This window comes from Typopeltis vanoorti, chromosome 18, assembly GCF_054136105.1.
Source record: "Typopeltis vanoorti isolate ZY-2024b chromosome 18, IOZ_Tvanoo_1.0, whole genome shotgun sequence".
NCBI classification, from domain to species: domain Eukaryota; kingdom Metazoa; phylum Arthropoda; class Arachnida; order Uropygi; family Thelyphonidae; genus Typopeltis; species Typopeltis vanoorti.
Window position 1 is genome coordinate 47,220,285 of NC_143566.1, and position 24,823 is coordinate 47,245,107.

At 36.7% G+C, this 24,823-nt stretch overlaps 1 protein-coding gene across 7 annotated transcripts in view; it reads left to right on the plus strand.

The window, feature by feature from the left end:
* The window catches only part of LOC150096631 (b(0,+)-type amino acid transporter 1-like), a 347,057-nt gene that overhangs the window by 260,662 nt on the left and 61,572 nt on the right, over positions 1 to 24,823 (plus strand). For all 7 annotated transcript variants that reach the window (XM_090408724.1, XM_090408727.1, XM_090408729.1 and 4 more), the window contains one exon: positions 9,580 to 9,676. In XM_090408724.1, the coding sequence (XP_090264850.1) occupies positions 9,580 to 9,676 (97 nt within the window). The remainder of the gene's footprint in view (positions 1 to 9,579; positions 9,677 to 24,823) is intronic.

The following is a 24,823-nucleotide window of genomic DNA, read 5'->3' on the forward strand; positions in this document are numbered from 1 at the left end:
ATTTCCGTGCCCAATTTTTTTTTTTTTTTTGCATCATCTTTTTCTTTGCATCATCTGCAAGTAACTGAATATCTCCATCCAAATCTTCACCTATATCATTAATATACAAGTTAAACAGCAATGGACCTAAAACAGACCCCTGAGGCACTCCACTAGTGACTTTCCTTTCCCTGGATATCACTCCCCCCATACACAACTTGTTGATACCTATCAGATAGCCAGTCTCCAATCCAATGCACCAATCTAATATCCAACCCCATCTGCTCTAGTTTGACTGTCATCCTATCATGAGGTACTCTATCAAAAGCCTTTGCGAAATCCAAGTATATTACTGTGTATCCTTTTCCTCTGTCCAAGGAAGCAGTCCCTTTATTGTAATAAGTAAGTAGATTAGTAAAACATGACCTCCCTTTAGCAAATCCATGCTGTCCATCAAAGATAATACCATTGTTATCAACCCAACTCTGGATCCTAGTTCTCACATATAACCCTTTAATGCAGGGGTTCCCAACCCTATGCCTGCAGGCACCATGGTGCCCATCGACCAATTTGTGTGTGCCCACCGCTGTTCAATTGTGTACCATATAGTTTAAAATAATCATGCAACAATTCATGGCATGCTATATGACGCATGCATTAATGACACATGATGAGTATTAAACTCATACAATGTAAAGTCGACGTGCATTCGAAGTTGTTCATTCCAGTTTAAGAACTGGAATATCATCATAATCTCCTAATTATGAAGCACTGGCCAATGAAATACAATGCCAAAGATCACACTAACTTACATATATATATATATTTAAATTTTTATATAATGTAAACTTTTAAGTAATAAAACATTTGATTATAGTGCAAACTTTGTATGTATTCATTTAACCAACGAATTCAAAAAATTGGCTTGAAAAAATAGATTGTGCCCGTCGCCTTATTGGTATTTTAGAATGTGCTCTAGGAAAAAAATGGTTGGGAACCCCTGCTTTAATGTATTGAATAGCTACAGTTTATTGTAATCTAGTTAATTTTTATTTTGAGGTGGAGTCTTTTTGAGGATATTTTGCTGTGATCATTTTTTAGGAGAGAATTGCTGATATTTTTTAATTTATGCTTAAGCACTTGACGATTGGACCAAATCTTTATAGCTCTGTTTTTGAATGTGTTAATGACATCTAGTTTTTGTGTTGGGTTCGGATAAGAGTTTGCTTGTATGTATTGTCCAGTATGTGTGTAGGCTTACGATCGACAGTAAAGGATAGACTGATAAGGGAAGACATGTCCAGAAGTGGAGGTGCATTTTGACTTTCAATTTCATTGGAGAGTTATATGTTTTTGTGTTGTTTATTCAGGTGGCTGAGGAAGGCATCTAAAGTTCAGCATCCATAGGCCCAGATGATGAAAACATGTCAATGTGCCTGAGCCAAACTTTGGGTTTTAAAGTAAAAGAATCTAGAGAACATTGCTCAAAAGCTTCTATATAAAAGTTGACAATAGGAGATGAAAAGTGATGCATCAATGGCTGTACCCTCTTTTTGTAGGCAAAAAATATTTTTTCATATGAAATAACCAGAATGTAGTATCTAGGCATAGAAGGCCACAATATCAGGTGACAATTTGTTCTATTATTATTATTCAGGCCTCTATGGAATCAGACTCATCATGGGAGGTCCTTCCTAAGAAACACAAAGTCTATCAAGACTCATTGAGGGGAGGACCCCCTAAGAAACACAGTCTATCATACCACTCCTTAAACTCATTGACCCTTCTTGCTCTCACCACTCCATCAGGCAATGCATTCCATGGTTCAACCACCCTCCATGCAAAGAAACCACTCCTCACCCTCTTGCTCACAGATTCCTTTCGTAACTTCCAGGGATGGCCTCTTGTCATCACTCCTTCCCGCTGTTCAACCAAGCAAAAGAACTCCCCAGTGTCAACCCTGTAACCACCTCTCAACAGTTTAAAAGTCTCAATCATATCTCCTCTCCTTCTTCTATCCACCAAACTCTGCAGTCCACATTCCCTCAACTGATCCTCATAACTATCATTGTACAGTCCTGAAACCATCTTTTGTTATCTGCCTTTGTACCCTTTCCACAGTTAATTTATCCCCTTCAAATCCTGGGGACCAAATCTGAGAACAATAGTCTAAGTGTGATCTGATCAGGGTCTTATACAACGGAATGATAACCCTTTTATCTCTGCAGGTCAGTGTCCTTCTCATAATTGCAGCAATCCTCTGTGTTACCTTCACCACCTTTGCAATATGTCCCCTAAATTTCAGGTTTCTATCAATCATCAACCCCAGATCTCTTGTCTCCCCTACTTCCACCAGTATAACTCCTCCCATAGAGTATGCAGTGTCCCATCGATGTTTCCCAAACCTCAAGACCTTACATTTTGCTGCATTAAACCAAAGAGAAGTGTCATTGATTGGGACATTTGCAGAAAGTGCAGATACATCAAAACTTGACTAATAGAACAAATTGTTATAACTTTTGTCAAGTGTAATGTGTTCCTAATTTTGTACTGCTTTAGCTAATATTTGAATTTGAAGTGATAAAACCCTCACAGCAGCCCTAAATGCCACCTAGCTAAGAAACTAGCATTAACATTCAGAGTTGGTAGGTCATTCTCCCTTCTATTAAAAAATTACAGTAAACAAAATTAAGAATATCACACCTGAAAGAAGTGATTTATTATTCAGTTTTGATGTATCTGCCCTTTTCGCAAACTCCAATTAATCAGTGACATAATTCTTGAATAACAAACACCTCAACCTTTTTTTAAATACTGATTAGGCTATCACTATTGTAGTATCATTAAAGGTTAATATGAATTTCATCTCCATGTAAAACAGGATGTAGCTTTGATGCAGTGTTTTTTCTTTTCCACCAGAGGTCAAACCAGTATAATAACAGTTGACCAAATTATTGATACTGCTGTATACTTTTTGGAATTGTAATGTAGCTTGTTTCTTTGTATGTGTGTGTGTGTATACTCCAGATGGTAATTTTAATCTGATGGTTGAAATGTCAGGAAATTAAAGTTATTACTCTTAACACAGTAGATATCTCCATAATTTTACCAAAATAAATGCTGATCGCTATGTAAAATTAAAAAGAAATGCCCCAATTTGAGTCATTCAAATATTGCCTATGATCATGCAGATATGTATGCATTGTCAGTGACAAACTCCACATTTTTTGAGTGCTTAGTCTTCCTACTGCTCTCACCTGAGCAGGATGGTCTATCTCTATTATAACAGGGCTAATTATATGATGAATATGTAGACTTTTGACCAGTAAAATTCAGTTATAAATAGAAATTACATTTGGTTTATTTGGCTGTAATTATATAAAAATGAAACCCAACTAGTTTTGCCACAGATACTTCTGGCTTCTTCTAGGTTAAGATGAACAAAAATACAATAAAAGACTAACATGAACTATAACATTACTAAAATACAGAACATGTAGGAACAATTACAATATGAGTTGGAAACCATGAAGCATTAGAGCTGGCACAGATTAGTTATTGTGCTAATGAGTGATTTACAAATATCATACAGGATCATTCCTTGGTTCCTATTGAGAGTGCCTTGTGAATGGATGACCATAGTAGATTATTTTATGTTATGTGAAGTAAAGTTGTCCTTTGTGTAAGGCATAGAGCTCTTATCAAATTCAGTATTATGATGTGAGGGGATAGAGAAATGAAAAGCTAGGCCTAAGCTGTCTTCTCTGTTGTTATTAATGTCTCCCATCAACTCTAATTTTCAAACATCTAGATGTGTGTCCTATGTAAGAAAAGCTGCAAGAACATGGTTTGTTATAAACCCCAGGATGTTTGTAAAAAAGGGTTGTGGTCTTTAGGTGAACAAAGTAAACCTTATGTTATTGAAATGGGCTTGAAGGTCACTCTTATATCATGATATTCTAAGAAAATCATACAAAAAAAACACTATTTTCTTAAAATAAGGGGATATTAAATCCCACATAGTTTTAAAACCGAATAAGAAACTCAAAGATTGGAATCAGAGAGTTTCTTGCCAAATATAGTAAACTATAAAGTATCGGCGACACTAGCGTTAGCAAATGCAAGTGATCCTAGTACGTAGTACAATGTGTATTACATATACACATTGTACTACGTAGTACAATGAAGCTTATTAGCTCTTTATATTTAAGTAACACTATTTTCTACTCCTGCTCTACAACAAAATCCTGAACATTCTCTACAGAACTTCTGTTTCCATTCCTTATGTTGGTAGACTTTTGAGGAGACTAGCAATCTTGAGCAAATCTCATGACGTGCTCCAGTTGGTTTCCATATCAACTTATATTGTAATGGTTCCTACATATTCTGTATTTTTTTTTAGTAATGTTATAGTTCATGTTAGCCTTTTATTGTATTTTTGTTCATCCTAACCTAGAAGAAGCCAGAAGTATCTGTGGCAAAAGTAGTCCATTTTCATTTTTATATTATTACAGCTAAATAAACCCAATCTAATTTCTCTTTATAATTGAATTTTACTTGCACCATGAGAGGTTTCTTCTTTTTTCTTGTTAATTGAAAAAACCTCTTATGGCACAAGTATCTCTTAAACAACAATTAATAATCCTTCATGGGAAATAACTGGTGAACTCGGAAAATTATCGGTGCTACAAGGTAAGTTGGAAGCTAGGATTTTTTTTAAAAAATTGCTATGATCTCAAGATTATTTCAAATTTTGCAAAGCTAAAGGAATTGATCAATTCTTCTGGAGCTCATAATATCTATTTCAACAAAAGCCTATTTCTTGTCCAATCATCCATGAGCTGCTAAACATGAACTAGCTATTAATATGTGTCTTATTTCTGATCTCTGAAATTTTATTACCCCAACCATAGACTCTCAACTTTCTAGTGTAGTTCTCACTGCTTCTAAACACTGTTCATTTAATAAATATACTCTGCACTGTTCATTTAATAAACATAACCAACATTTAGATCGTGAATTTGATTCCCTTGTCATGAAGCAAAGTGCACCTCATACTGTTTCAGAAAATTGGGTAGTAAACATCTCAGATCACCTGTTAACTGAAAGTGAAATGTTTATTCTTTCAAAAGGACATTATTATTATTATTATTACGGGTATCTCCATGGAGTCAGTAGACTCATCGCGGGAGACCCAAACTTGCAAAACCATATGTCATATCTCTTCTTGAATTCATTTACAGATGAAGAGCTCACAACTAAGTCAGGCAATGAATTCCACTCATTCACCACCCTCCAGGCAAAAAACCTTGTTCTGACACCTTTGTTAACCACGCTCTCCTTTAATTTCCAGGGATGACCTCTTATTCTTCCATCACTATCACACAGCTGAAACATTTCCCCTGCATCAATCCTATAAAAACCTTTCAGTAATTTAAATGTTTCTATTATATCTCCTCTTCTTCGCCTACCAACTAATCTCTGCAATCCACAAGCTCTCAATCTATCAATGTAGGGAGCATTTTTTACATCACTCACCAACTTGGTCACTCTTCTCTGAATCCTCAGGTCTGGTACCTGAATCCAGGTGACCAGACCTGAGCACAGTAATCCAAATGTGGAAGTATCAATGCTTTATAAAGGGGAATAATAACCTCTTTATCTCTGGATGTCAGTGTGTTCCTCAACAACCAAGTAATCCTATGTGCAATCTAGGACACCTTAGCAATGTGTCCTCTGAACTTCATCTTGCTATCTACCAACACCCCTAAGTCCCTAGCCTCATCATGATTTCTTTATAATTCCTAAAAGGATACCTTACTTAGATTTCTTTTTCAACATTGAAAAAGAAATTCAGCAGAACTTATTCACTCTCTCTAGTGAGGATGCTAATAAACTTTGTTTGGAAATTTCATCCATCCTTCACTTGAAATCCAAGCTTCCACCTACAAACATTACTTTAAATGAAAGGAAAGCATTACAATCCTTCAGATTGTAATGCTTTCCTTTAGATGAAACAGGCATCTCGTTATTACTAAGTAAGACAAAGGGAACACTGTTATTATTATGAATTCTGCTAATCATAAAAAAAAAAAAATTGCTCTTTTATTATGGGATCAGTTTTTCAGTGTACCAAGAATTGGATTACAATCCCATTAACAGACAACTCAGAAAACTGAACTCTTTACTAGATCAAGTTGTAAGCCTCAATGGAGACACCATAGAAAAACTTAGAACTTATTTTTCTAGAACCCCTAAGTTCTATTGTTTACCCAAGATACATAAGAAAGACATTGCTCTTCATCCAGTTGTTGACTGCATAGATTCACCTACTTACCAAATATTTAGCACACTGTTGAAAGCTCAGATCGGCAACTCCTGCTCATTTATACAAAAATTCTTCAGATTTTCTAGATAAAGTAAAAAATGTTTCTCTACAACTCACTGATATAATGGTTAGCTTTGATATAGAATCTCTCTCTCTCTCTCTCTCTCCACAAGTATTCTGCTTGAGGATACACTATAACTGCTTTCAGAGAAGCATTTTCAAGGAATAGAGTGAAATTATTTGACTCTGTTATGCACTCCAGATATTTTATTTTACCAGAATAAGTTTTACAGTCAAGTTTGAAGGAACTGCAATGGGAAGTCCACTCTCCATTGCACTTGCTAACTTTTATTTAGAACATTTAGAAGACATCCTTTTCTTGTCCATACATCCTCAGCCTTCATTTTGGTTTTGTTATATAGATGATGTTTTTGCTATATGGCCCCATAAGGAAGACACATTACCTACTTTTTATTTTATCTAATGTAAACAGCTACATTCGTGAATTAAATTTACTATGAAAATGGAAAAAGACAAAGGGAATAACAGATTGTCCTTTTAAGATGTTCTACTCCTTCACGCTATCAGGGGAATTGCTTATGTTTATCGAAAGCCTACATTCACTGGCTGCTGAAGTAGTCAGCTCACCATCCATCACAGAAGACTGGAATTATAAAAACTTTATTGTGATGTGCTCATACCATTTGTTCTACACCTCAGCTATTACTACAGGAACTCTTAAAAGGCAAATATTATCTGAAACTCAATGGCTTCTTGGAAAGGACCATGCAACAGCTTTTTATTTTTTTTTAAATTCCTATAATCCTAGCTAAAGTAACAAACAGTATATCAAATTCCAATTCCTTAGATTTATGGCATCTCAGAACCCATTTTCAGAATTCTTAAGAAATACAATTTAGTGGCTACTTTTCTTCCTATCAACAAATCATGGTTTTCATCTTCAAAAGATGAATGGTCTCCTCTAGATCTCCGTGGTATCTACTGAGTTCTTTGTGACTATCATCGTTCTTACTTTGGACAAACTGGATGCTCTGTAGAAAAGAGAATACAAAAACACCAATCTTATATTAGCAATAGTAAATCTGAAAAATCTGACTTGGCACATCGTGAAATAGATACAGACCACAACATCCTATGGTCTGAAATATGCTTACTTCATTGATGTCGGTATGAATTTGAATGTTTGTTTAAAGAAAGCACTGAAATGTTACTTCACCATCTGAACTTAGAGAGGCAATCATTCCAATTTATCTAAGGTATGGGAAAGTATTATTTTAATCACACATCAGTAACATTTTTTTTAAAATAGCTAATGAATTATCAATATTGCAATATTTCCTCAGTTATGCCATTGCACTGTTTTATGTATAACATCGGGCAGCTCTTACTTTTTCAAATCAATCTATTGTATTATTCACATTATACTTTGTAATTAACTTGTCACCACTGATGATGGCCTGTATATTCAGGCTGAAATATATGGCTTTAAATAAAAATGTATTACTTATTCATTGTGTTTTTTCATATTAATTGAAGAAACCTCACATGGCACAAGTATCTCTTAAACAACTATATTTTAATGGTTACTACGTATTACTATTGTCATAGAAGTGTCATGGAAGAGCTTAGGCAAGAGTTAATGAAAATGAAGAGTAAGATTAAATGTATGGAGGATAAAACTGAATGTTTAAAGAAGAAATCGATGTAAATGGTTAAGTTAATAGGAAGAAGCAAGTATCTAAAGATGATAGGGTGGCTTTATATGAAAATTCAATCGTTAAAGATGTAGTAAATAATGAGAATCCCATGGACTGTAAGAATAACCAAAAAACCTTATGAATGACTAATAAGGTTTTAGAGAATATAAAGACAGAATGCTCCTTGGAGCGATGATCACTAAACAGAAGTTAATGTACTTTGGACATATTATATGAGCTGATAAATCACTGGAAAAGGCAGTTATGTTGAGGAAGATTGAGGGAATGAGAAGAAAAAAGATAGATCACAAAAGAGTTGGATGGACAACATAAAAGAACTTACGAAACTTGAACTTACAATTATTGAAAGAAAGGACAAGAGGCCGAGTGAGATGGAGAGCCATCCATTTTCTGATTCCTCCTGGTTACACAGTTCTCATTTTTGGAATACTCTAACCTTTCATTGTGCTTTGCACACACTGATATGTTCTTTCTTATCATTTAACTTAACATGCCATAAATCTGTAACATTGAATGCATACATGTAATAATTTTTGCAGCATATCCACTGCAAAAAGTCCAGGGAAAAGCTTGATTTCAGAGTTAAAACCTTTCATGTTGCTGGTGTGTACTACTTTACTACTGCCATTTTTGTAATGTTAACTAGCACTTCCATTCCATGTTAATTAAAACAATAACCAAAGCAAATACTTCTGACTGAAATCATAATACTACAGTACAATGCCTATATTCAGTTTGACTATCACACAAAAGCACTATTATAAAAATATACACAATATATGCTACAGAACTTATGCTCCAACATACACCAGTATCTTTAATTAGAGTATAATTGTGACTGATGTTTTATCTCTGGCTGTGAAAAAACAGGATATAGCTTGTATATTTTCACCAAAGGTCAAGCTAGTGGAGCAAGAGCTTATACCAAATTAGTGACTTTTTCTTCTTTGTGTGTGTGTGTGTGTCTACTCCAGATAATGACTTTAATATGAAGGTCAAAATGTAATTAAAAAAACTAAAAATATAAAATAAATTAAAGTAATTAAAACAGAAATTAGTTATTATTCACAGTTGCAGTCTGCAACATAATAAATGCTGAACATTGTGTAACAGTGAAAGGAAGGATCGTGAAAGGGAAGTATAAGAGTTTTATTTTCATAGTTTAATCCTTAGGCAACTCTCATACTGAAGATTGTATTCTCATCAGTTCTTAGTCACTTTCAGAACATAAGTTTCAAAGGCAAGCAGGATTTGGATACTTCACTCAGACACAGTGATTGGTAATCATGATTTCTTTTAATATTTTAGTTAAGGGATTATTTTCATTATTAATATGAATCAATGAATCCATAACATCATTGCATTGCATGTCACTTTTACTAATAAAATGTTAATTTTCGACAGCCTCATCTGTTTAATATGGGACCGCCATCACATTATCAGAGAATCTGATATCATGTTGCTTTACTTTTTAATAATTTGACACTTTTATGAGTATACATACATCACTGCAGCATGCTTTGTACTTTACAGGCTTACTTATGTTGCTGCACGAGAAGGTCATTCTGCAGAGTTTCTGTCATATGTTCAAATCAAAAGAATGACTCCATATCCAGCTCTTATTTTTCATGTAAGTAAACCAAATTTAAGATATTCTTCAGAGGAAAGCCTAAACAAATTACTTGTTTCTTCACATTTAGTCATGTCACTAAGGATTATATTAGTCTGTTGTTTGCAATTCAGTATTTAATATGCTAAGCAATTGTATAAGGGCTCTTTAAATAGTTGCAGTCATCGATTATATTTCATCAGTGGTGCTGACTGCTCTTTTAATAAATCAAAGAAATGTTGTTGTTGTTATTATTATTACAGGCAACTACAAGGAGTTCTTAGACTCGGGGCGTGCCAGTAGTGTCCGGTGCCTATGTGCAAAACTTTAGTTGGCGCCCCTATACCCCCTCCCCTCCCCTAATAAAAAAAATCACTTTATAAAAACATATCAGTGAGTTAAAATGAAATAGGAAATATATTAATTATAAGTTTATTGAACAAAAAGCAGAAATTACAAAAAAAAAAAGTATAAAAAAACAATAAACATACAAGGGTACAAAAACAACAAAAATAATTTGAAAATAAAGTAAATAAGATAAATAAAGAATAGCAACTTACAAATATATAAAATAGGAACATATTAAACATTATTGGGTAAATAAATAGTTAAATAAATATTTAAACAGAAAGAAAAATCACTTAGTGAATTGAACTTTTCTAGTTTTCATGAATGAAAATTCTCGAATAATATCATGTTGATCCAAAATATCTGATTCTATTGATATAATGACAAGTTTTGAAAGTCTGTCTTGTACCATTGTGGAGCACAAGTATTTTTTTAATAATTTTAAGTTTAGAAAAGGACCATTCCGCAGATGCTACAGATACCAGTAATGACAAAAGAATCCAAAGAGCAATTGTAAAGTTTGGATAAACTGTGATTAAGTCGTTTGAGTAAATATACTGAATTATCTGATATATATCATTTTTAAAATTAGAAATAAATGGTTGACAGTGTAAAATTTCTTCGCATAAATCATCTGTGTCAATATCTGAATGATTCTCATGTGATAATTTTTGTCGTAACTTTTTACAAGATAATGTTCTTTATTTCGTGAAGTACTTAACAAATACAAAAACTGAAATGAATTCATATTTTCATGTTCATAATCAAATTGTGTTGTCTTTTTACGTCCCTTAGTGGTCTACTACTACAAAATACAGATTCTGTGTCAAATTTTGCTGCAATTAATTTTAGCTTTCTACAATTTCTTTGAAAGTTTCATTAGACCTGTAATCATTTAAAAATTGATTTAGATCATTCAATGCATCTAAAGTAAGTTGGAGATTCATAGATGAAGACTGCAGCATTTTGCTGACAAAATTCATTTTATTTAAAATATCATATCAAATCTTTGGCGCCTTTATTATCCTGGTGCCCGTGTGTGTCGCACACATTGCACATATGGCCAGCGCACCCCTGCTTAGACTCATCAAGGGAGGCCCTAAACATCGTGAAGAACTATCCAACATTTGTACAGTAACTATCATACTTTGCTTTGAACTCATTCACAGTCATGGCATCCACAACAGATTCTGGCAACCTATTCTGCTCATTCACCACTCTCCAAGCAAAAAATCTAGTTCTAATATCCTTGCTAACTACACTCTTACTCAGTTTCCATGGCTGGCACCTAGTTCACCCACCACTACGACACACCTGTTCTGAAAAATTTCCTCTGAATTAATCTTGTAAAAACCCTTCAGTAATTTGTATGTCTCAATCATATCATATCACCCCTTTTCTTTGTTTCCTTTGTTTACAAGCCACAAATTCTGCTACCACTGATCTACAGTATAGCATAGTGTCATACAGTTTTATAGTGCGACTAGCATCTTCTTTATCAGACACAATGACTAAAACCCAACGGCCCTTATAGGAACCAACCCTGACAATCATCTCGCACAATACAGAGGGCCTCTCCTCTGTAAAAGATCTTATTGCAAAAATATGTAAAGAATAGAATGTGATATTTTATGTCTATAGGAGACACATAAATAAAGGACCTCAACAAGCCAGACCTAAATTGCTGGAATGAAGCTCATAAAAGAAATACCACATGAAAAGTATGGAAGTGCTATTTTCACTCGGCAGGAGCTTCAGGTTACAGGATGCCTAATCACAAACCAAAATAACATAGAAATCCTTGGAATAGATCTGAGTAACATCAGTGTTTTCTTAGTATATAAACTATCTAGTATAACCTTTGCTTTTGAAATGTCCCAGTATTTGACACAAAGGAAATCTGCTATTATTATAGGTGACTTTAACAGTCATAGCACAGTGGGGGTATAATGAAACAAATGAGGATGGCGAGTTAGTTGAACAGTGGACTGAAAGTAATCAAATGAATCTTATACACAATCCTAAACAGCCATCATCATTTAACAGTGGAAGATGGAAAAGAGGTTATAACCCAGACCTTGGATTTGTTAGTAATAGAATAGCTAATCTGTGCACTAAACAGGTACTTGCACCAATCCCAAGTTCACAACATAGACCAATAATGCTGCAGGTTTTTCTCACCAGTCCAACTTAAGGAGATCCCACTTAGAAGATGCTTTAATTTAAAAAAAAAAGCCAACTGTGCACAATTTTCAAGAGAATTAGACATAAACCTGATCAACATTTCACCTAGACCAGAAAATTATGGAAAGTTCATCAAAGCTATTAGACGGTCTGCTACCAGGCACATCCCAAGAGATTGTAGAACATGTTACATTCCAGGTTTTACAGAACACATGGAAATATATGAAAGATATTGTGACCTATATGATAAAGATCCATTTTCATCAGAAATAATTGATACAGGAGAGGAACTTATAGCAGCACTGTCTGAAAAAAAGAAGTCAACAATGGGCAGAGAAAATTAAAAGCTTAGATATGAAGCACAGTAGCAGGAAAGCTGGCTCTTACTCAAAAAATTATCTGATGACCCACGACAGCAGCAACCGAAGTTAATATAAATGCAAACCAAATTGCAACTCTGCTATCTCTGAATGGTAAACCAAGTACCCAAGGAAAAATACCTAAAGATTATATTAAAGTTAAGGATTCAGAAAATAATCTCATCAAAGCACCTTTTACTAAAGAGGAACTAGAAAATGCCTTAAAAGTCTTAAAAATCAGGAAAAACTGCCAGTATAGATGATATCAGAAATGAGATACTAAGGAATCTGGAAGAAAAGGCAACAGAGTGGTTGTTAGAATTTTTCAACTTTTATTAGAAATTTGCTAAAATACCCAGCATATGGAGGCAAACAAAAGTAATACCTATCCTGAAACTAGATAAACCTGCTGAGGATCCAAAGAGCTACAGCCTTATAGCTCTCCTATGCACAAAGCTGAAGCTATATGAGAGGTTAATCTTGAACAGACTAAACCCAGAAATAGAGAAAGTGCTGATAAAAGAGCAGGCAGGATTTAGACCAGGAAGATCATGCACTGGACGAGTATTAAACTTAACACAGTTTATTGAGGAGAGCTTTGAAAGGGGGTTAGCATCAGGAGCTGTATTTATAGATTTGAGAGCAGCATATGACACACTAAATCTTAGAAAGCTTATAGTCAAAATTTACAAGCATGACAAACAGCTATTGGTTAGTGGAGATATTTAGGTCGCTGGTGTTCAGCAGGAGATTCTTTGTTGATTTTCAAGGAAAAAAGAGCAGATGGTGTATCCAGAAAAATGGTCTACCTCAGGGAAGTGTGCTATCTCTCCTCCTCTTCAATATATATATATATATATATATATATATATATATATATATATATACACACTAATGACCAACCTATAAACCCACGGTCAAGAACACTTCTTATATGCAGATGACTGAGCAATAGTTTATCAAGCAAAATCCTTTGACATTGAGAAGCAGCTCACAAGAGCTAGAAACCCTTACAGTTTACTATAAGGAAAACCAACTGAAACCAAATCCCAGTAAACCCAAATGTCTTTTCCATCTCAATAATAGGTAGGTGAGGAGAGAGTTGAATATAGAATGGAATGGTGTGAAACTGGTCAATTATCCAAATCCAACTTCCCTAGGTGTTAGGACCTTAAATTATAAGCGACACATAGAGAAAACAGCAGCTAAAACTCAAACACGTAGTAATATTCTGTGCTGATTAACATCATCTCGGTGGGGTGAACATCCACAGGTACTGCACACCTCTGCACTGGCACTCTGCTTTCCAACAGCCAAGTATGCTAGCCCTGTTTGGGAAAGATCATCACATGTCAAAATTATTGACATGTGATGATAAGGTTCTTAATGAAATTCATGTCTGCACATTACTGGCTGCCTTAAGCCTACAAAAATTAACCATCTATCGCTGTCTAGTATTGCACCTCCTCACATCAGGACTACACAGAGTAAATATGAGCAGATGAGTCACTGGATGAGTGAAATTGGACATTTTAGGTTTTTGCTTAATATTGATGATTGGCATTCTTTTTATAGAGATCTTGCAGTACATAAGAGGCAAAGATCAAGGAAAAGTTTTATTCACTCAGTGGAACCATTGGTTGATTCCATAAAAGCTACAAAGTCAACATTGTGGCAAGAACAATCTCCAGAGGCTCTGAACTTAAACGATTCTCTTCCTTCCAGCTTGCATCTTGACTGGCAAAGATGGAAGACATTGAATAGACTTCATTCTGGAATGGGCAGATCAAAGCAGAATATGGCCAGATGGAACTGGCCATATTCTGACAATGACAGCTGCTCATGTGGTGAAACACAAACCATGGATCATCTGCAATGCTGCTTAATAGACATTAATAATATATGTACCCTAGAAGATTTAATGCAGTGTAATGAAACAGCTTTAAAGTATATTAGTCACTGGATGAGTGAAATTTGACATATTTTTTTGCAAGTGGCATTTTTGTCTTTTAATGTATGCTTTTAATCCCTGTTCTTTTAATGTCTATTTCTTTAAATGTATGCTTTTAATCATTTATATATATGCTCTTACATTTTCTGTAGTTCGCACACGAAATAAATAAAACCCTTTTCTGTAACCCACAAATCTTCAACTTGTTCTCATAAGGTTCATTCCATAGACCTACCACTATCTTTGCCACTCACCTCTGGATCCTCTCCACCTCCTCATCACCAAGAAGATCTGCACACAGTAGTCAAGACAGGGTCTTATCAAGGCTTGATAAAGAGTAACAATAACCTGCTTGTCTCTGCTCATCAAAGTATTCTTCAGTAACCAAGTAATCTGATGAGCTGCTTTAGCCACTTTTGCTATATGTCCCCCCCCCCAAACTTTAACCCCCTATCCACTAACACTCCCAAGTCTCTGGCTTTCAATTTTATAGAGTACCGGTCCACAACATTGCTTCTAATCTTTTCATCCCAAAATATCATAATATATCTCCATGGAATCATTACTAGAGTCATAGGAGGTGTCACTGACAGTGCCCCACTTGTCGAAAGAAACATATCTGCTTATGTAGTATTAAAAACGGCATTTTTTTTTAATATAGTGTCGCTAGCGTTATATAGTGTCATGAGTGAATGTAGCACAGTAGATTTGAGCTGTGCTAAAAAAAAATGCAGCAAATAGTGCTGCATTTTATTCCAGTTTTGAATACAAGTGTCCTTCAGTAGTGATATTAGAATTTTTTGTAATAAATATTCCACAATAACAAAATAAGTTGTGGAATATTTTGTTGTTTATATTGCAACTTGTTTGTTCGTACCACTTCTGAAAATGGCATCCATAAATAAAGAAGCCTTATGTCAGTGGCGTACAAGGCTTCGGTACAAAAATCTAGCTCTGCCTTGAATTTTTCACAGTGAATGCGTTGTGAAATTGCTATATGTATGCACTGAAAAATGTGAAAGATTTGTGGTCTGTTTGGGTAAACGAGAAGAAAGAAAGCATTAACATATGTGAAAAGTGTGTTGATAGATTAGAACGATTAGAAATAGGAGCAAGTGTCAGGACCGTAGTAGAAGAGCTTAGGCAAGAGTTAGTGAAAATGAAAAGTGAAATGAAACATCTGGAAGAGTATGTTAAACATCTATAGAAGAGATTGGCTGATGAGAAGGAGGAAGTTAGTATTACAAAGAAAGAGACAAAGGATGGTTGTATATCATTGTATGGAAATGCTCATTAGAGGTATGATGACTAATAAAGTGCAAATAAACATGCTCTCCTGGTGGAACAATGAAGCAAATAACTGATGCATTGCAGAAAAGGAAAGACCAGGTGTAAAATTAGTGGTAGTCGTGGACACAAATGACTTAGTTGGGGGGGGGGGGAAATAATGTTGATAGAGACTTGAGGAGTTGCTGCAACAGGTAAAGAAGAATAATGTTGTTGGGAAAAGTCATGGGTGTGTTGCCCATATATGACAACAGTAAATTGAGGAGAAGAGGAGAGATAATGAATAGTAAGATGGCTGAGTTGTGTGAGGCAAAGGAGGTTCAATTTGTAAATCAGTGGAGTGAATTTGAAGGAAAGTCGATGGATAATTTGAATGGGTTTGGTGTTGGGCATTTAGAAAAGCTATTGTTTTCTGAGAAGGTACAGAGTCAAGACTGTAGTAAGTGTTAATGTAGTAAATGATCAGTCTACTTGTGAAGCAGGATAGCACAACTAAATGGATTGCACAACAGGAGGAAGATGGATATGAGGTTGCAGCAGCACAAAATGATGAAATGCATAAAAGTGAGGATGAGAGAAGTCAGAATGGCAATCAGTCAGGATCAGGGAAATGGAAGTGGTAAGACTGAAGAGAGAGGCGTGGTATATCAGCTAGAATAGAGAATGTTGGTGCTAGTAGAATCCCTATGTCCTTGAGGCCACAGGGATTGTTATGTTGGTACACAAATGTAAAAAGTATTTGAAACGAGAGCTGAGTTTGTTGCATTGATTGAGTGAGTATGCCTAAAGATAATTGTAATAAGTGAAACTTGGTTGTCTGAGGAGGATGTGATGTCAGGAATAGAAACAGAAGGATATATAATTTTCTGAAAGGATAGAAATGTGAACAAAGGGGGGGGGGGTGCTGTTAATGATTGCAGAGGAATTGTGTCCACAAAGTGTGGAAGTTGATAGAGCATGCACAGATTTTGAATCTGTGTGGTGTAAGTTGAAATAAACAGGTTAGTATATCAGATAGAATGCTGTAATATGCCAGGGAATGCAGAGAATGCTGATTGGGAAATGTTTAGGCAAATTAGTTGGGCATGTAAAAAGGTGATGATCTTGATGGTAGAATTTAATTACAGGAATATAGAATGGAAGGAGGAGATAGTGAATGGGAACAAGGAGAGTGAGTTTGTTGAATTTATGGGAGGTAAATATCTTAAGCAGCTAGAGGCTTTAATGTTGTAGATTGTGATAACTTCAAAATATGTAGTTAATGGACTATTGATAGTGTCACCGGTTGGTGAGAGTGATCATGAGGTGCTTGTTTGGGAAGTGATGAAACAAGAAACGGTTACTAATAAAAATGGATATATGTGGAAGTATAATTATATTTTAAGTATATTTGATACAGTACCACATGATAAGCTGATATTTAAGTTGCAGCACGCATGGGTTTAGATGTCGGGTTAGTCAACTGGATTCGGGATTGGCTGTCTGATAGGTATCAGAGAGTTGTGTATGGTGGGGCAATATCAAGGGGGGTAGAAGGTTATAAGTGGGATTCCACAGGGCTCAGTACTGGGACCTGTATTGTTTAACCTTTATGTCAATGGATTGCAAGGGATATTCAGTTGTTTGCAGATGATGTGAAATCTCAAAGTTTGGCATTCATCAATGGGAGGATGCATACACAATTGGAGGAGCTATATTGGAGGAAGTAGGGTAGACAAGAGATCTGGAGGTGATGATTAATAGAAAACTGAAATTCAGGGAGCATATTGCAAAGGTGGTGAAGGTAACCCAGAGGTTTACTGCAATACTGAGGACACTGACCTGCAGAGATAAGAGTTATTATTCCGTTGTATAAGACTCTGATCAGACCACATTTAGACTATTGTTCTAAAATTTGGTCCCCAGGATTTGAAGGGGATAAATTAACTGTGGAAAGGGTACAGAGGTGGATAACGAAGATGGTTTCAGGACTGACAATGTTAGTTATGAGGATTGGCTGAAGGAATGTGGACTGCAGAGTTTGGTGGATAGAAAGAGAGGTAGTATGATTGAGACTTTTAGATTGTTGAGAGGCAGTTATAGGGTGGACACTGGGGAGTTCTTTCGCTTGGTGGAACAGCAGGAAGGAGCAATGACAAGGGCCATCCCTGGAAGCTGTGCACAAGAGGGTGAAGAGTGGTTTCTGTACATGGAAGATGGTTGAACCGTGGAATGCATTGCCTGATAGTGGTGAGAGCAAAAACGGTCAATGAATTCAAGGTGTGGTATAATAGACTTTGTTTCCTAGGAAGGACCTCCTGCGATGAGTCTGACTCCATGGAGGCCTGAGTAATAATAATAAAGCTGGTGATTATAGGAAGCTCTGTAGTCAGTTAGCATCAGTATGGTGCGTAGATAAGCAGAGTGAAAAGGTGTTGACGTTGCACGGAAACACACAAAACAGTATCTGACAAAAGCAATGTATGACTGCATACCAAGGGTTAAGTGAGTAAATAGAGTAGGAGTGAAATGGATGAACAGCAAAATCAAGCAAGCTGTGCTGGAAAAGAAAATGCTACAGAGGATGTACAAGACAGTTGGTGGTGATTGGATCCATTAAGATATAAAATGCAGGCTAGAAAAGTGATGAGCATGGTCAAGAAAGAAAAGATGCAGTGTGAGAGGAGATTGGTTGGTCAGGCAAAGGCTAACTCAAGGGAATTTTTCCACTATATGACCAGCAAGAGAGAGAATAATTATGGAAGGTTGTCACTGCTCGATAGTCATGGCAGTAGAATAACAGTTGCAAACTATATAGTGGAATTATTGAAAGAGCAGTTTATCAGTGTATATCATACTGGTGTAAATGATGCGGCGCAATATATAGAAGGGAGGCAAGTATTAAGAGAATCGGAAGCGAATGAATCAGAGGTGTATCAGGTATTGGTTGGTTTAGATATTAATAAGACTATGGGAATGGATGATATATCACTGTATTCTTAAGGAATGTGCACGACAGTTGGCTATGCCCTTGACCTGGTTATTTAATAAAAGTCTTGCAGTGAGTAGGGTTCCTAAGGCGTGAAAAGAAGGCAAAATAATACCGCTCCACAAGAATGGTTCTAGGACAGAAGTTTCCAATCATAGACCAGTCTTTATAACTGCAGTTGTGGTCAAGGTGTTGGAGAGATTGTTTACAAATAGAATACAAGACTGGGTTAATGGACATATCATTCTTTTTGATGTTCAGCATGAATTTGTAATGGATAGGTTTGGTTTCAGCAATTTACTTGCATTCTATAATAGGGTAAATTCTCCCTTATCTAACAGGTGTGTTAGATAAGGGAGAATCACATACAGTGATATTCTTGGACTTTGCAAAAGCATTTGATATCACAAGTTGGTGTACTTGCAAAGGATGGGAATATACAAGAGAGGACTGGTATATGTAGATGCTTGGAGTGCGTTTGAGGAAAGAGAGGAGTTGTTTGCGAGAGACCGTTTGCATTTGAATGAGGAAGGACGTAGGCATCTGGAGAGATTGCTGTTCTGAACGAGTCAGTGTGTCCCAGGGAGGATGATAGCAGGGGTGGCCTCTTGTGGGAATGGATACTTGGGAGAAGGGAGACAATGTCAGGTAAGACTGAGCCCAGTGGAGTCTAGAAGGGATAATGCTGGGTATAGAAACAATGGCATTTATATGCTGTATACTAATGCCAGGAGTATCCGGAATAAGGGAGAGGAATTGGTGGCGCAGATAGCATCAGCCTGGCCAAAAATTATTGCGATCACTGAGACGTGGTTGACAGAAGGGGATATAAAAACAGGTATAGAAGTCACTGGGTATAGCATTTTTCGCCAGGATAGGAGGGAAAAGCGTGGTGGTGGGGTGCTGCTTATGATAAGTGATGACCTATGTCCTCTAAGAGTGGAGAATTTGGAAGGAAGTGAGACAAATGATTTTGAGAGCGTATGGTGTGAGGTAGAGGTAGGCAAGACAGGATATTTAGTGGGGTGTTGCTACAGATCCAGGAGCACAGAGGATGGGGACCAGGAGATGTTTAGACAGCTAAGTTTGGCAAGTGCAAGAAGAATGATTGTTATGGGAGATTTTAACTTCAGTAGTATAAATTGGAGAGAGGAAGATGCATGTAACAATAGGGGAATGGAATTTCTAGAATTCTTGAGGGACAAATGTCTTAGGCAACATGTAACAGAGGAAACAAGAGGTTCAAAAATTTTGGATTTGGTTATAGCATCAGAAGAGTTGATAATAACTGAGTTGACGTCTCTCCCACCAGTTGGAGAGAGTGACCATATGGTTTTGACTTGGAAAATGAATAGACATGCAGGAGTATCAAAGAGACGGGAACTTATGTGGAATTATAAGGCAGGTGATTATAATAGTCTTAGACGTCAACTTCGGGAAGTTTCATGGAGGGAGGAATTGGAAGGCCGGGATATCACCAGTGCGTGGGAAATTGTGAAAGAATATTTGTTATCAGCAATGGTAAGTTGTATACCACGAGTGAAGAAGAGGGCGCAATTTGGAGTAAAGTGGATGACAAACAATATTAAACAGGAATTGCATGCGAAAAAGAGGCTATGGAAGAGATATAAGGAGACAGGTGAAGAGATGCATGAGGAATATAAGACACAGGCCAGAAGAGTGACTCGTGTGGTAAGGAAAGCGAAACTGGAATATGAGAGGAGATTGGCCCTAAGATCCAAAGAAAATCCTAGGGAATTTTTTGGCTATGTGGCCAGTAGGAGGAGAAATGACTGTGGAAGAATGATATTGTGGGATAAAAATGGGAATAGAGTGACTGATGCAGAGGACATAGTGGAATTGTTCAATGAACACTTTATTGGAGTATTTCATCCTAGAGGAGTCAGTTTTAATGCTAGAGGGATAGGACTGGTACGAGGTCTGGAGGTACAGGAGGAGAGTGTGTTTCAGATACTGAGTACTCTGGATGTCAGTAAAGCTGTGGGACTGGATGGTATTTCGCCACGAGTTTTGAGAGAATGTGCTAGGGAATTGACAATACCTTTAACGTGGCTTTTCAATGAAAGTCTGGCTTTGGCAAAGGTGCCCAGGGAATGGAAGGAAGGTAGGATAGTGCCATTGCATAAGGGTGGTAACAGACTGGAAGTGTCTAATTATAGGCCAGTCTGTGTGTCATCAGTAGTTGTTAAGATCTTGGAGAAAGTAGTGAGGGACCGTGTACAGCATTGGGCAGATGAGGGTAATGTTATCTGTGAGAATCAACATGGATTTGTGAAAGGACGCTCTTGTTTTAGCAATATGCTAGCCTTTTATAATAAAGTTACAAGAGCATTAGATGAGGGAAAGGCATATACTGCAATTTTCTTAGACTTGCCGAAGGCATTTGACAGGGTGCCACATGATAAGCTGATATTTAAGTTGCAGCACATGGGTCTGGATGTCAGATTGGTCAACTGGATTCAGGATTGGCTGTCTGATAGGTATCAGAGAGTTGTGTATGGTGGAGCAGTTTCCAGGAGGCAGAGGGTTACAAGTGGGGTCCCACAGGGCTCAGTACTAGGACCTATATTGTTTAACCTTTATATCAATGACATAGCCAGTGGATTGCAGGGGGATATTCAGTTGTTTGCGGATGATGCGAAGCTTGGAAGGATTATTAGTAATAGTGCAGATGTTGTAGCCCTGCAAGAGGATTTAAATAAGCTAGATAGATGGGCAAATGAATGGGGGTGTCAGTTTAATGCAGCAAAATGTAAGGTCTTGAGGTTTGGGAAACATCGATGGGATGCTGCATACTCTATGGGAGGAGTTATACTGGAGGAAGTAGGGGAGACAAGAGATCTGGGGTTGATGATTGATAGAAACCTGAAGTTTAGGGGACATATTGCAAAGGTGGTGAAGGTAACACAGAGGATTGCTGCTATTATGAGAAGGACACTGACCTGCAGAGATAAGAGGGTTATCATTCCGTTGTATAAGTCTCTGATCAGACCACACTTGGACTATTGTTCTCAGATTTGGTCCCCAGGATTTGAAGGGGATAAATTAACCGTGGAAAGGATACAAAGACGGATGACAAAGATGGTTTCAGGACTGTACAAGGATAGTTATGAGGATCGGCTGAGAGAATGTGGACTGCAGAGTTTGGTGGATAGAAGAAGGAGAGGTGATATGATTGAGACTTTTAAACTGTTGAGAGGTGGTTACAGGGTTGACACTGGGGAGTTCTTTCGCTTGGTTGATCAGCGGGAAGGAGTGATGACAAGAGGCCATCCCTGGAAGTTACGAAAGGAAACTGTGAGCAAGAGGGTAAGGAGTGGTTTCTTTGTGTGGAGGGTGGTTGAGCCGTGGAATGCATTGCCTGATGGAGTGGTGGGAGCGAGAACGGTCAGTGGGTTTAAGGAGTGGTATGATAAACTTTGTGTTTCTCAGGGGGGGACTTCCCCTCGATGAGTCTTGACAGACTTTATGTCTTAGAAAGGACCTCCCTCGATGAGTCTTTTGACTCCTTGGAGGCCTGAATAATAATAATAATAATATAGTATATTGGTTAGATGGATCAGAGATTGGCTCTCCAAACAATACCAGCAGGTTGTGTATGATGGAGCAAAGAAGGGTAAACAGTACCATGCCCCATGGTGCTGTTCTTGGTCCCCTGCTGTTTTACTTGTTTGTAATCAATATATCATGTGGACTGAGTGGGAATCTTCAGTCGTTTGCTGATGATGAAAGTTTTGAAGAATTATAAGTAACACTGCTGATGTTAATTTTGTTCGGGAAGATTTGAATATGCTTTTGACTTGGGCAAAGTGTGGGGTTATAGTTTTAATATTAATAAGTGCATAAGTGTATAAAGCACTGATCAGACCACACTTGGACTATTGTGCTCAAATCTGGTTGCCTTGTTTTCAGTGTGATGTGGAGAAATTATAGAGGGTCCAGAGGTGGATGACTAAGACAATATCAGGACTTTGGACTGCTGGCTATGGAAAGAGGTTGAAAAAATGTGGATTGTAGAGTTTCGTAAATAGGAGGAAAAGAGGTGATGTGATAGAGACATTTAAGTTAGTGAGACAATATTATAGGATTAATCCAAATGTGATTATAAAAAGAATAGAAGGCGAGAGGGAAAAAACCAGAGGTCATCCCTGGAAATTATGTAAGAGTGCGGTGAAGAGGTGTGTGAGGAGTAGATTTTTTTACATGGAAAAGTGCCAGTGAATGTAACATATTACCAGAATGTGCTAATGCATGGAGTGTTAAGGATTTTGAGATTTGGTATAATAAATATGTTGTCAGTTGAAACTCCCATGATGAGTCTCGTGATTCCATGGAAGTCAGGAAATAATAATTATCTGTCTGACCTATTATGGTCTCATCCCTGAAACAACTAAAATGATTATAATGAATCAGAATCATCAAAATCATGGCAAGAAAAATCAATCCGGTACTTCTATAGAAAACACATACTTCTGTATCCATCAAACATAAACTAAACAGAAGAACCATGCTGTTTCATTTAATCCTCAGTTCTGAGAGGGTGACAAGGGAGCGGGGAGAGGAGAAAATAGATTGACCACATAAAGGAACAGACAGAAATAACAAATTATAAGGCAGTCAGTATCTCAAGAGGGGTGGTTAAAGTATTGGAGAAATTGGTAAAAGATTAAAGTCAGCATTAGGCAGAATATAATACTTTATAGGGGACAAGATGACTGTGTGAAGGGTAGGTTTTGTCTTAGTTATTCCCTTCCTTTTTATTATAAAGTGATAATTGAAATGGATAAAGAAATAACTACTCAGTGATACAGCTGGACTTTGCAAAGGCACTTGAGTTGATAGGATTCTACATGGAATCCTGCTAATGGAGATGGCTATGAAGCTGATTATTTAGATAAGATGGTGGCTGATGGACAGATTTCAAAGTATGGCCTATGGATAAGTTGAGAAAAAATCAGGTGACTAGAGATATGTGGCAGGGCTCTGTACTTAGTCCTCTGTTAGTGATTTATACATCAGTGATAGAGAAAGCATTTAAAGAGAAATATTCAGTTGTTTGCTGATAATGCAAAGCTAGGAAGATTGATAATCAATGAATATGATGTAGAGATCCTGCAAGGTGACTTAAATCGACTGGCAGTTTGGGCAAAGGTAAATGACTACCTGCTTAATGTGGCCATGTGTGTAATGTCATGCATTTTGGATGAAGAGATCACAAGCTGTGTACTATACTGAATTGCAGGAAGTTTAGGGCTTATTGTGGAAATGAAGTTAAGAAGGCATATTGCAAAATTATCAAAAACAGCACATCAAATTGCATGGCTGTTGAAGAACACACAAACAGTCATAGATGTGGAGATTATTCTAATCTTCAAATTTTCCTGTAGCATAACAATCAAATAATGGGAGAAAAAAAAAACACGATAAACACATTTTGTACTAAAATTAACAGTACATCTCCAGTGTGTAGAAACAGCAAGCAATCAAAGAACAGTAATATAAGGTGAATACAACAATTAGTTTCATTTCAATAAAATTATGGCACCTACAATTGCATTAATTTCCTGACATTTCAACCTTCATATCTAGAGTGCGCTCGCACACACGCACACACACAAAGACCAGCTATACACATCTCAAACAGCATGCCAAAGTGACCACGATTTGATCAACCATTATTTTACTGGCCTGATATCTAATGAAACAAAAAAAAAATAAAAATAAAAAAAAATACATCAAAGCTATATTCTAATTACCATATTTTTCCAGGTATAAGACAATATGTTTATTCTGAAATTTTTAGACCAAAAATTGGGGATTGTCTGATACGGGGGGGGAACCGGTTGAGAGACCTGCGGTTGCCGTGGCGAAACTGCTGTTACCTTGTCTCTGCGAACAGGCTTTCACCAATCACTAGCCTTTGTTAAATCTGTAGATTGACATCATTAATGGCTGATTCTGAATAAACCAATCAGAACTCTGAAAGCATTCATACGTTTGCTGCAACTCTTTGGCCGGGTAAGTTAATGCATTAACAATATTTTGAGCAC